Below are 14,062 nucleotides of genomic sequence, written 5' to 3'. Positions count from 1 at the left end.
TTTGAGTTTCAGCTTTCTTAGAAATAACTACTATTGACACATTCCAAAATATTAAAAATAGGACAGGAAAATCAGTGAGGATGTTGTGTTCAGAAATGTCACTGTCATGAAGAATAGGTAAATTTGTTTTTTCAGCTACTGGGAAAGTGTACCTCCTAGGAACTTAGATTTTTTTTTTTTTTTTTTTTAAGAGGACAAGAAGAACTAAAAATATCAACTTTTTCTTTTGGAGAAAAATGCATCTGACTGTATTTTTACTTAGGGGTATTGTGGGTTTCCTCTGGAGCTGCTGGGTTCTAGTGGGTTATGCAAAAGGAGGTTTGGGAGATAATCATGTTCACTCCAGTTTTATTTATAGAAGACTACGGAATCATGAAAGACGGGAAATACAGAGGGAAATTCTCTCTATCTTGGGTTTGCCTCACAGACCCAGACCATTTTCACCTGGAAAGCAAGCGTCTTCTGCGCCTCTTTTTATGCTGGACCTATACAATGCCATGGCCAATGAAGAAAATCCCGAAGAGTCAGAATACTCAGTGAGGGCATCTCTGGCAGGAGAGACAAGAGGGGCAAGAAAAGGATACCCAGCCTCTCCCAATGGGTATCCTCGTCGTATACAGTTATCTCGAACGAATCCTCTGACCACCCAGAGTCCTCCTCTAGCCAGCCTACATGATACCAACTTTCTGAATGATGCTGACATGGTCATGAGCTTTGTCAACTTAGGTATGTTGTTCATTTATTTGTTAATCTATGTTATTGCAAAGTGGAAGTTTTCCTAATGGTAAAGTAGCTGCTTGGTAGGTGGTCATGTTTATATAAAGTCATTTTCTATAACTCTCTTCTGTAGCTTCTGTTTCCTTTCTTTCATTGATGCAATGTAAGATTTTGCCTTAGGCAACAAAGTCCTATGTATGTATATTTAATATGAAAAGCTAAAATTAAACACTTATAGTTTGGGTGGATTTGTGTCTTTTTAGATCTTGTTAAAATCTCAACCTTGCTTAAATATATAAATAAAAAGGCAATATTCTAAAAAAAGGGAAATTTATGAGCATAGCTTTGCTATGGGCAAAAAAGAAAAAAAAAAAAACAAGCACTTACAGATGGGAAAATAAAAGTGACATTCATTTTTTTTGTTAGTAATTTAAAGAACATATAAGTATATATTCATATGCTACTTAAAAACTTTCTTCTAGAGGAATCAACTATGGTAAAAATATTGATATGAAATTAACTAAGATCAAATAATACTATGAGAGATTACTTATCAAAGAAACCAGAAAAGAATTCTGAAGTTCTATGAAAAATATTTTTTTAAAAAAGTTTCAACCTCACATTTCTTAACTGTAATGATTAAAATATGTCTTATCTACTTGATTTTTTTCACAGACAAGAGAAATAGAAACCATGCTATGATGGTCTTTACCTATACAAAGTTTTCCTTTTACTTGAGGTAGAATATTTAATAGAAAGTTTCTGTAAATAGCAGCATCATTATTGAGCGATTTTCAATTATTTTAAAGGAAAATAACAGAATGTATTTTATTTTTGAAGAATAAAAATTTACCAATAAACAACTGATTGGAAAGAATTAAGAAACTTATAATGTGAGAACTTTAAAAATTTTAAAACATACAATCTGCTTTGACTTAAAATTGACATGTTTTATTATACACCTAACTAAAAACTTCCTCATATAATATCTCAAAGGAAATATTTTTTGAAAATTCAGATAGCAACAAATCTTAATAACACATGGATGCTTTTATAATATATGTTGCCTAATATGCTCTGTTCATTTGCTCTCAGCAATCCTCGTATGAAGGATAAGATGCTTAATAAATCATATGTTTTACGTTACTAGAGACAAAGCTCTCATTATTAAGTTGTAGTAAGAAATCATTTGTTGCGTTAATCAGGTGTTCTGGAGGCCTTTTCTTCTACATATAATTAACAGTTTTCATTTGGAACTTTTAAGCTATTAAAAATATAGCTTAATTCCAAATTAGTTTGATTGCTTTTTCCTACTGTAGGACATGAAAATATGGCTCATGGTACATTTTACTTTGTAGCGTTTCTAAAGTATTATTCAAGAATTTAAATTAGTTTCAATATTTTAATAGAAAAATTCCAACCCTGCTTAATTTACATATTTATAAAATAAATCACTGAAAAAATCAGTTGGGTCATCCAAAGTCTGACAGAGAAGAAAGTATTATGTTATATGCTTTAAAAAACAATAGCTCAATCATGAATTTATCCTAATAATATGTGTTTGTGTAATTAAATATTTTGATCACTCACGAGAGGTGTATTTAATTTTTTAGAAAAGAATAATTTTTGAATTTGTGTGCCATTACTTTTTATAAATCTGCATAGAATAAGAAAGTAAAAAACAGTAATGAACAGCTTTGTGCAGTGAATCTAGAAATTTTTTTATCATTAAGGCATACTTGTATTTTTAAGTCAATGAAATTTCTATTACATTGTTTGGATTATAACAACACAGCAGTTTATTAGTTTATTACCTAGACCAAAAAATACAATTATTCTTTCACTCTAGAGACACAATATTGGATATAAGCTTTAGAAAACCTTTATTTATTTACTTATCATGCTTGCCTGCTGAGTAGTGATTTATCCTCAATAACAAACCAAATCTTTTCTTTTTCATTTAACAATTCCAAACTAAATGTCTCACATGAAATTACTGACAGACTGATTCTGCTACTAGGTGACTTTCTTCTAAATAGTCTCTGAGGAAAATTGAACCACAGTTTTATTATCCTTAGACCATGCCTTCTAATATATCCAAACCTTACAACCAATCACCACTTAGTAAAAAACTTTAATGTTTTTATTTCTTCCATAGAAGAATAAGTCAAAGCATACTCAAACAAGGCAATAGTATATTATTGTTATTAACTGCACTAAGAATTTCAGTGCATTTTAATGTAACATTCATTAACAAATATTACTTGCAACTTATTTCATGTTCTTATAAGACTCAAGAGAATTTTATTTTTTAAATATCTTAAAAGATATATATACATTGGGGACTAAGTGCAAATGAGTCCAATTAGCAATAGGCAAGGGATTTGTACTGAGGAAGTCACCTGGATATTTGAATATGTGAAAAGAATCTGTTGACATTTCCCTTAATAAGATGAATTATATGAAAAGGATCTAGTAACATCCTTTTTAAAAATGCTTGCATGTTGTCAAGTCATATAATGAATTTTCTACCATTATCTTGTCCTTCAGAAAGACATTTTTTTTTCCAACATAAGTTTTGCTCATCAGGAACAATTAAACTTAATCCAAACTCAGAATTATATTTAACAAGATATCTACTTTTTAAATTTTGGGTAACATTAGTTTTGTGTTCATAACTAAAAAATAAATTAGAATGTACTGAAAAAAAAGGCAAATAAATTGCCTCAAAGCATGAAAACATTTAAATATGAAACCAAATAAATCACTTTAAGTTTTAAATTATTTTAGTGATTTGTTCACTTTGAAAGAACAAATATAATTATTAATTGTGTGAAGAGAAACAGTTCACTCTAGTGTATTTATTATTCTTAAACCAACTTTAGTCAGTCTCTCAGTATTGAGTATTTATAGGTTGCATTTACTGTTTTTCTCTTGAAACTGTTGCATATCAGTGGAATTTTTGCTTAATCAATACCACATTATTTTGTTAGCAACAAAAACTATCTTTCAGGTAATTTTTTACTTTTTTAACCATCTCTTTTTCAAAAGTGTTAAGTGTTAGTTTATGTACTAAATATCTATGCAAATGAAAGAAATGATAAGATAATTTGTTTGTTATATTTAAGTATATCTCCTGTTTACATAGAGATAAACACGTAGTGTATTTCTAAGATCTTTTGGTTAGAAACCAATTTTTATTTGATTACTTCATGATAGTGTAACTAAAATGGCATAATATTGTAGATGTTTTAGAGGAAATTACAAAAGTCAGTAAAAACAGAAAATTTACTTTTATATTATTCTTCGTATTTCTCTGAAAAAGTTGATATTTGAATTTATTGGTTGTTGCCTCACTGAACTGGCTTGGAGTCAAACTCTTCTAAGATATATTTCAATATGTATTAATTCTCGAGCATAAAAAATATTTAAATGTGATGCTATTTTTCATATTTTATAGCAACATATTTAGTATGTTAGATATGAAAGAAAAAAATGCTTTCAAAAACTTTAAATTAAGCTCTCCTTCCCCTACTTCCCCAAATCATTAAACTCTCCTGGTACTGGAAGAAAAAAATGCTTATGTCCTCAGTTGACAGATTTGAAAGACATCATTGATATTTATTGTTGCTTTTGGCTAACTCAAGTGCCCAGTGGAGAGGAATTTATATACAGATCTACCTAAAGATGCCTATCTATGTAGTCTCTCCAGCAGGGTTATTAACACTTGTGTAACATAAACACACCCATAAACACATGCAAGATTTTTTTTAAAGGGGGGATGGGTTGGAAAGAAAGACAATCTAAAGCCATTATAGTACATTTTTATGGATTATGCCTGGAATAACAAATGCTAATTTTGGGGTAAAACAACAATTATTCTTCAAAATTTTTAACTTTTGAAGAGAAAGAAGTTGCTGAGTGCAGAGACCTTTCTCTCTTTTTTTCAACAGCCCTTTGCATTCATGAACGTGACCAAAGAGATTCCTGTTCTCCTTTACAGCTATATGATTGTCAGACGACAGGCATGGCTGCCAGAGATAGTTGTAAACACAATTTAATTAAATGTTGTTTGCAGATTTTCATGGTCACTCACAATAGCCAATTTCAAAAATTTAATTAGAAGTAACAGCTGGAAATAAGATGGTATGAACATGTAGGCTGGAAGGACTTGGGACAGCCTCAGCCACCACCTTCAGCCCCTCCCTTTCATTTTCCATTTCTGTAGTGTCACCTCCCTCTCTTCTTGCCCCCTCTCTGCCCCCTATCATTTTCTCGTCTTTCCTCTTTAGTTCTGTGGTCTCTTTACCCCTAGGCTCTCTTGGCCCCCTTGGCCTCACCACCCCCACCCTTCCTGGGGTCTGCCTTTGGTCCTAGTTACTTCAGAGCTAGTGGCTTAGATTAGTTGAAAATCAATTAGTCACAGCTTGAGAATTTAGGTACAGTCTCCTGTTTTTTCTCTAGCTGAGAAGGAAAAGGTTATGGCACCATTGGCAGCCTCCGCCCACTGGGAAAAAAGCTCCCCAGGGCATCAGACCTGCACCAGCTCTGGCCATCCTCTGTGCTTATTTCTCCTTCATTCCTTTCTTCTTTGCCTCCTCATCCTCTCCCTGAGGATCCCATGGACCTAATTTAATTGTTTATTGCCATTACTATTTTATAAAATAATTATAATTTAGAAGGGGATATTTAAAGGAAAGTAAAAGAAAAAAAAAAAAAAAAGAGAGAGACAACATTGACCAAAAATAACACTAATCAAGCATGCAGCCCCTGTTGAGTTTATAAAATGCTTTTGCTTGTATTATCTTGACTTAATACTCATGTCATTTCTGTGAAGAAATTATTCCCCTTCTGTAAGTTGGGAAGAGATCATGAGAAAGGATAAAGATATCAAGAAAAGAGAGATGGAGGTGTAGAACAATGAGGATGAGACAGAGAAACAAAATATTTTTTAAAAAGTACTTGAAAGAAAGAAAACAAATGAAATGAGTCATTGAAGGCTGGTTTTTGAGTTGTGCAGGTGGAGGGTGTGTTGGGAAATCCTCAGTCTACCTCATACTGACACAGCAGCTAATTCAGCATCCCCAAGCACATCAGCTCCAGGGGGAAACCCTTTCATCCCTATGCACTGAAACAGCCAAGTGGGCAAAGAGGACGGCGTCTCAGTATGTGTGTACAAGGAGCCTACAGATGGGCTACTCACATTTACAGTCATAAATAATGTAGTAGCTCAGCCTTAAAAAACCACAGGTTAAAGGAAGAGTCTTTCCTGACGCACAGAGAGGGGCTGAGATCAGAGGAGCCACTGAAAGTGCTGGAGAGAAACAATGAATCCCTTGTTCTCAGTAATATTTATGAGTGCTTCTTTGCACCCTAAGTTCATATTTTATTGGGTGGACTGTGGGGTTTCCCCATTTGCTCATCTCTTAAAATAATACCTGTGGCCGAGATATCCTTTAAAACACACCAGTCAGCTCTGACAACCAGCTCATTTATTTGCGGGGGGGGGGGGGGGGTCTGGGGTGGGGGTGACGGGGGAAAGGATCTGTTTTGATTTTGATGTCAGATTGGGATGTTTAAGATTCAGCTCACAAAGTCTGACAGTTAGATAAAAATAATGGTGGGAGTATTTACCTGCCTTTTTCAGAGATGTTTAAAAGAAACAAGTAACCAATTAGTAACTCCTGGTTTGTATGAGTCTTGTCCAAAGGGTTGTGAATAAATTATTATCTAGAAAGGTAGAAATAAAATCTATTAAAGTGTACATTGTTTAATATGAGAAAAAAATAATTATCTGTGGATTAGTAAAAAAGATCTTTCGTGATTTGGGGAGAAAAGAAAACAATAACAACAATCACAAATCTCCATAATCAAAAAGAGCACATTATCCTCTGCTTGGAAAGCAGTGAATTAAATAAATATAACATAAAACTTAGAAACAAAACCTTGCATAATTTTCAGTAGTTTCATATAGAAATTAAATTAGGGTATATGCTATTTTATAATTTTTTAAAACAATGAAGAACCTTGTTTTCATAATGATAGAGTCTTTCTTTCTTTCTTTCTTTTTATAAGCAATGGAGTATTGGTGTTTGCAATACAAGAAACAACTCTGTATTTTGGAAATAAATGAATCTCTTAGATAGTGCATTTTAAAAATTTCTTCCTAGACTTAAATGGTAACAACTTTTATTGTTCTTGTTAAACACGTTTCCTAGAGTTTGGAATAAAGAAAATAGTTTTATAAAGGTTTTGATTAACAGATGTAAATCTCATTTAAATTTTATTCAGGGCTATAAGACATGCCAAAATCAAGAAAAGATTGACACTTACAAAATCCTTCAGCTATATTTATGCTATCATGATATGAGGTCAGTATTATTTGTTGTGCACAGATTTTCTGTCCCTATTGTGACTCTGATTAGCCTCTCTATGTAGAAGACAGTCCTTTCTAGAATCTTAAGTCCAGAGTATATTACTGTTGACATAACTTTAATCTTTAATTATAAATTAAACCTAATTTCTTTCTTTTCTGTGCTTCCGTCACAGAAGTAGAGCTTCACAGAGAAAGTCAGATGCCTAAATTGTAATCCCATATTCTATACTTACTAGCAGTGTGACCTTGAGCAAGTTACTTCAATTCTCTGTACTTCTCGTTCCTTATCTAAACAGTACAGATAATAATAGCACCTTCCTCCCTGGGTGTTGAGAGAATTAAATGAGTTAATATGCATACAATTTTGAGAACAGTATTTGAAACATAGTATGAACTCAATAAATGTCCATTATTATTAGAGTTGTATTTATAGCCAACATCTGTACCGTATTTGCAAGAGCAGCTACATAATCTGTGGAGCCTGGTGCAAAATTAAAATGGAAGTCCCCTGTCTAAAAATTATTAAAAATTCCAAGATTATGGCAGTAGAGTATTAGACCAAGCTCTGCTGAGCCTAGGGCCTTGTGCAACTGCACAGGTCATATGCCCATGACACCAGCTCTGCATGTTCGATAACATTTTGCGACAGCAGGAACCGTGTCCTATTCATCTGTTTTTACCCCCAGTGGTGTATCAGGGTCTCAGAAGAAAAGAGACAGTATGTACAAACTGAGTCATCTGAGGAGAGTTTAACTAATGTTATAATGGTCATGGTGTTGTGGGTATAGATTTTCAGCAAAACAGAGATAAGGCAGTACCCTGGGACAGTGGGGGAACCTTCACTACTCTTGGGCAGGGGTAGAAACAGTTACCAGAAAGTCCAGAGGAGAGCTGTGGGGGGAAGGTGTCCTGATAGGAACTGTACGGCTTTTGGAAGAGAGGAGCAGTCAACCCCTAGATACCCAGCAGGGAAGGAGACCAGGGGATAAATACCCAGACCGTGTTGTTCTGCTGTGTTTCTCATTTCCTTACTGAAAGGCAGAGGGCCACAGAGCCCATTGGTGCAGCTCCTGGAGGTCAGCCCGTTGGTGTAGAGAGCAGAGTGAGATGGAGAGTGGATCTTGAGGCACATATTGAAATTATTTGGCACAAATGGATAAATGAATAATTGGGTGCTTAGCCAACAAGAGTTCTAGAATCACCTCAATTTTAGTGCAATTATTGATATATATGTTGGCCTTTGTCTTAGTTAACTTATTATAAAGTTCAAGAGAGAATCATGATTTAATGTGAGAGATAATTACTTCAGGAGGTGGTGAGGTAAAGGGATAAAAACTAGCATGGCATGCTGAAAAATATCCTTACATTATATATGGATCAGTCATTTCAGCTGATGTATTAAAACTGTTGTAGAGAAAACTGAAATTAAAAACAACAGAAACACAAAAAACAAAACCACCCCAAACAGGGAGAGGTAGCACTTTCAGATCTCAACATGAACAGGAAGCTACAATTGCCAATCAAAAAATTCAGAATGGAAAGCACTAGAATGTATTTGAATATGTAGAGCAAATATGAAGAGCAATATATATTTAAATCTTTAGGCCTGTTTATTCTCAATCCTATGTCATACCTCCTAAAATGACCCATAACTGTGTTAAAGCTTTTCGAATTCTGACTGGAATCATATGATATTCTCACATGTAGCATTCACATTCCACAGTTAATGTTGCAGGCAAAAATAATGTTAGGATGAGGTAAATTGGGATTATTGCCTTTCTTCTTCACTACCTTTACTCTCCCCTAGCAGAGTTCTTGTGACTCAGAAAGGCAAAACTTAGTGGAGGAGCAGGTATGTTAGCTATTTAGTTCTCATAAATAACCAACCACTACGCCTTGAGGCTAGAGCCATCTTTCTGCCCTCTAATCAGAGAACCATTGAATAGAACACTCCTTTCCAGTATAGTCTATGTTCCCCTTCAAAGCTGCTAAGGATGGCAATTTTACTTCTATATTTATTAAAAGCAGAAGAAGAGAGGGTTCAACTTGGAAATTGTGCAGGCTTCTCTGCAAATAACCTTGATGCAGGCATGGTAGACTTATCCAGTGGGGAAGTGAAGGTCATCAATTAAAGGCTTTATGGTTAATGTTTTGTAGCTGTATTCTTTGTTCTGAGAGAGGAGGGATCACTTGGGTCTCCCTTAAGTATCTCAGTAGGGTTTAGGTGTACGGGCTTTGGAGTCAGACTGGTTGGAATACCAGCCGTGAATTTAACAGCTGTATATTCTTGAGCAAATCATTTCACTTCATTTGAATTGTTTCCTCATCTGAAAAGTGGAGATCATGATATGGAATGGTAGTTAGGATTTAATGTGGTAAGGTTTTAGGCCTTTAAGCCTACATGAGATAAGTACTCAAGTATCCCTACTGCTACAACAACTACTCCTACTGTGATAGCATATGTGGAGTTTTAATGCTGCAAGAGATCTATGTTCAGTCCACTAGACTTTGTCAAATAAATACTTTACCAAAATTCTGAAACATTATGCATATAAATTTTCCTCTATCCAAAAGAAAATGAACCCTTGAATTTCACTGACTCTGTCTTCAAGTTGGGCTGTTTAAGGACTTTGTCCCCCCATTAGGGTGTCCTGGAAAATGTCACTGCATGACAGAGCCTTCAAGAGACTGATTGTAGTGCTCCTCTTTGAGTACCCAAAGGCAACATTTTCTGTGATGAGCTGCTGAAAGGTGTTTTTCATGTTACCTTTGGTGAGATTCCTAGAACTATTGCATGGTTTTACTTTAGTTTCAGATATTACCTGTTCTATTTTCTTGCTTGTTATGGAGGAGGGGAAACTGATTGCAAGCCAAAGTAATTAGAATATATTTCATTTTAATGATGTGGACACTCTCTAATAGACCCTTTGAAAGAAGGGAAAAAAATTGAAGAGTATTTAATGCTTATTTTCATAAGTTAGCATGTTTTCTGCATTTTAATTTTTAAAAAGTTGATTGATGATGAAAAGTTAGGCAAATAAACTCCTGAACTCTGAGTAGTAAAGCTACTCTGTTCAAATAATTATTCAATCCTGGAGTTTTTAGTATTAACTCACATCAAGTATATAACTCAAATCATGTTTGGATTATGTTTTCTAATTTGTAGCTATTCTCTTTACTATTTGTGTCATTATTACAATTCTGTTTCTATTTAATACCATTCAGTCTTAAGTGTTATGACTTTTCTAGACTATTTGTTTGGGCTGATTTTTTTTTTCTTTTTCAGATGGTTGTTAGATCTTTTTGTTAATTTTCTTGGTTTGTTACAATATGGTAACTGTTACAGTATTTGAAGTAGGATGGGAATTTATGAGTTTGATCCTAATAGCCACATGAATTATGGACATCTGTTCACAGCATCCACATTGTAAAGCCATCAAAATGATTTTTGATATTTTGCAATATATTGAGTAGGAAAATAAGGATTTATTTATTCTTTTGTTGTTATTTGATAAAATGCTAAAAGAGCTTAAGATTAATATGAACATTGCTATATTTTTAATTGTGATGAGTAAAATTCTTAAAATAATATAGATTCCAAGTACATATATTGATATATTCAAATCAACATTTAAGATTTTTCTCATCCACACTAACATGTCAGGAACAGTTATCATTCTACAGTTGTTTATGTTGAGAAAGTATTTTGTCAGAATTAAGTGAGCCATTTATTATTTTTTGTATGGCACATTTAAAGGACACGACATTGTCAGATTATAAAATAGTTGTAGTCGTAGTAATTAAAACAATAATAATGATGAATGTAATTCCTGTGCTAGAAACTGGACTAAGTGATTTGTATGCATTATTTCAACTAACCCACAACTTAATTCTATAGGTAAATACTTTTCTGTTCCCATTTTATTGATGCGAAAAGTGAGGGTCGTCAGAGGGTAAATAACTTACAAAAATCATAGCTAGTAAATGGCAAATCATTACTGGAACCATGATCTCTCTGGCTGCAAATTTTATGTCCTTTGTCATTACTCTTTAGCTTGGTAACTCCCTTTTGAAAAAAAAAAAATGCAACCTACTACTACTACTACTAACACTACTGATTTATTCTTTGAAAAATTATCTTTATGCGCAATTTGTAGTTTCACCTATATTACTGCAGTATATAGTGCTCAAGGAAGTAGAAATGTTCCCACGACATACATCTATGGAAACGGGAGGTGAAAGGTCATTCATTCAGTCATTTAAAGTTGGTCCGAGCGTTGTGGGTTATTGTTAAGTTGATTTAACAGTCATTTAACAAATATAAGCTGATTGCCTACTGTTGAGTCAGGCATTGTGCGAAAGACTGTGCTTGTTTTACTGCCAAGATTACAGGGCAAAGGATCCTAGGTGTAAGCTCAGAATCCTTGAATCTTGTACCAGAACTTTTTTGCTTAATGTCACATACTTTAAACAAATCACACCAAAAATCTACCACCACGTAGAATTAAAAACACTAACAAACATTACCTGAAAGAATGTATTCCTTTGTTATTCAGATAACTGAGTTGAATTAATCTACTGCCCATAAATATTTTTCAAACTTCAATCCCTTTAAAGAAATTAAAAAAAAAAAAAAAAAAAAGCCAATTATGAGTAAATGGAACCTATGGAAGCCTTTTAGTCCAAAAAACAGGTTCAAAGGTAGAACCAAACTGCAGCTAATTTTAGGGGCTTTGTCAGAAACCTGCTTGTGTAGTGTAGGGAGAACTTACTAATATGAAAGCTCCAGTGATTTAAAAAAAAAATCTAAAAAAAAAGATTTACATTTTCTATTAGATGTTAATTGTGCATTCCAGAGTATAAGTGCAGCTCAAACATTTATGACTTATTTGCGTTGTACTCAGGAAATAAGGGTAAAAGAGCATAGAATTTTTCAAAATTAAGTTGTTCAATCTATCTAAATCTTGACCTCAGCCGACCTCACTTCTTTGATTGTGTTTGATAAAGCTTTTCACCTATATTCTAATGCTAATAAGATTGTGTTGAGTGTTTACTTTGTTACTGTATACACTGAACATAATGTAGTTTCAGGTTATAATAAAAGTCTATGGAGATACATTTTACAACTTGAGAAATAAAAGAGGATTCCCAGTATTGGTATAAGGACCTCTTTGATACATTTTCTTGACTCCACTCAGGATATCGGACATTGGGAAATGATTATGACTTCAAATTGATTGTTGAGAAAAACCGACCAATATTCTATGACTACTGTAGTCTGAAGTGCAAATTACAGAAAAATGTTGGTGTAAGTTAGCTGGAATACCATCATGGTTGTTGGTGCTTCCCTATCAATTCACACCAACATCAAAGTGAAATAATAAGCATGCTAAGCCCTGAGAAACTCTTGAATAAGAAAGTGACATACATAGACCATTTCCACCTAAGTGTACCTGACTTCCTCACATGAGTCTTTAAGAAACTCTCCTGGAAATTCAGCCTCCTATTTTTTGATAATGAAAAGTTAAGCTGGAGCAGTTGTATATGCACAACTATAAGACATTATCAAAGGTCTTTTTGGTGTTAAAAAGGCGTACTCTCTTGTGATCCTGACCCATAAGTATCAGACTTTATTGCTTAAAAGTGAAGTTAAATGTTTGATGCGTACATTTTATACCTGATGAATTACTATCTCAAGAAATAAAAATAACTATTAATAACAAAAAAAGGTGGAAGGAAAACTCGATATGTAATAATTTCTGTTTTACTGAATATTTACTGTCTTCCACAGCTAGTATGTGTTCAATACTTATAAAGTGCAAGACAGCATGAAAATAGCATTTCAATTGCTAACTTATTTAATTCTCACAAAGTGATCATATTTTATAAATGAGACTGTGAGACATTAGGCTACTGGTCTAAACTTCTGCATCTAGAAGGAAATGGATTTAGAGTTCAAGCTATTTACTGCTATGCTGTGTTGCCATTGTGAATGCTATCGGAAAGCCTATTGTTGTTGAGGCATTGCTTGAGCTCTTTGTAAGTTCTATATATTTTTGACATATCACGTATTGAATTGGGAATATTTTCACCTCATTAGTAATGAACATAAAAATGTCATAAAATGACATGAAAATATTTTAGGGAAAAGTCTTTGATGAGTTTACCGAGAGTCTTCTCCCTGGAGCTCAACTCTTACAGGCCTTTAACAGAAAAGTTGTGTTGCTGTGACCTTCTGAATACTCACAAGGTGGAGAGAGAGAAGAACTTTGCAGACACCAACGGTAGTGACCTTTGTGCCATGCAACCTAACTGGTCAGTAACCAGGTGATCTGTGTTGTTGATTCTCAGACAGACTTGGCATGAACAAGAGTAACATTTGGCAAACAAGTAGGAAAGAGGAAAAATATCAAAGTTGGAAACAGTAATAGGCCTCAAAAATAGTGGTTAGAGATTGGAATAAAGTAATAGTGAGTTCATTTGGATACTGGAAAATTTCCAACCTGCTGGCCAGTATAGAAGGCCACACAAGCAGGGTGCCCTACAGCTATATATAAGTGCCTTGATTCAGATTTTCTAACTTAACCCTGCATTGGCCAGTGAATCTCATGAGAAACTTGCTAAAGTGGGAATTTAGGCTACAGGACCACCTATAACCTATAACTTAGGAACCTCCTGCTGACTCAGAGGCAGATGGCCTCTGCTTCACCGTGCTAGTTATGGTTGAATCCTCCTGTGTTCTACGTAACATCGAATGTTCCACGTTTAATATACATCTCTTGCTTTGCAGCAATTACAGCCCTAATTTCTTGAATATGTAAAATGAGTTCCTTTCACATAGCTAATTCATTGCCCCTGTGCCACACAAAAGCTAAATATATTATTTCTGTTCTTTATGTATATTATAAATTGAAGGCTAAGGACTTGGGTTCATTACTTTTTTCTTTAAAAGAAAATATTTCTGGAACT

The 14,062-nt window shown here is 33.9% G+C and overlaps 1 protein-coding gene across 2 annotated transcripts in view; it reads left to right on the top strand.

The window, feature by feature from the left end:
* The first annotated feature begins 236 nt into the window (after positions 1-236).
* Positions 237-14,062, top strand: part of BMP5 (bone morphogenetic protein 5) — a 110,321-nt gene continuing 96,495 nt past the window's right edge. For both annotated transcript variants that reach the window (XM_063098025.1, XM_063098024.1), the window contains exon 1: positions 237-726. In XM_063098025.1, coding sequence (XP_062954095.1) covers positions 237-726 — 490 coding nt within the window. The remainder of the gene's footprint in view (positions 727-14,062) is intronic.

Source organism: Cynocephalus volans, chromosome 5 (assembly GCF_027409185.1).
Source record: "Cynocephalus volans isolate mCynVol1 chromosome 5, mCynVol1.pri, whole genome shotgun sequence".
NCBI classification, from domain to species: Eukaryota; Metazoa; Chordata; class Mammalia; order Dermoptera; family Cynocephalidae; genus Cynocephalus; species Cynocephalus volans.
This window is presented reverse-complemented; position numbering and strand designations above follow the sequence as displayed.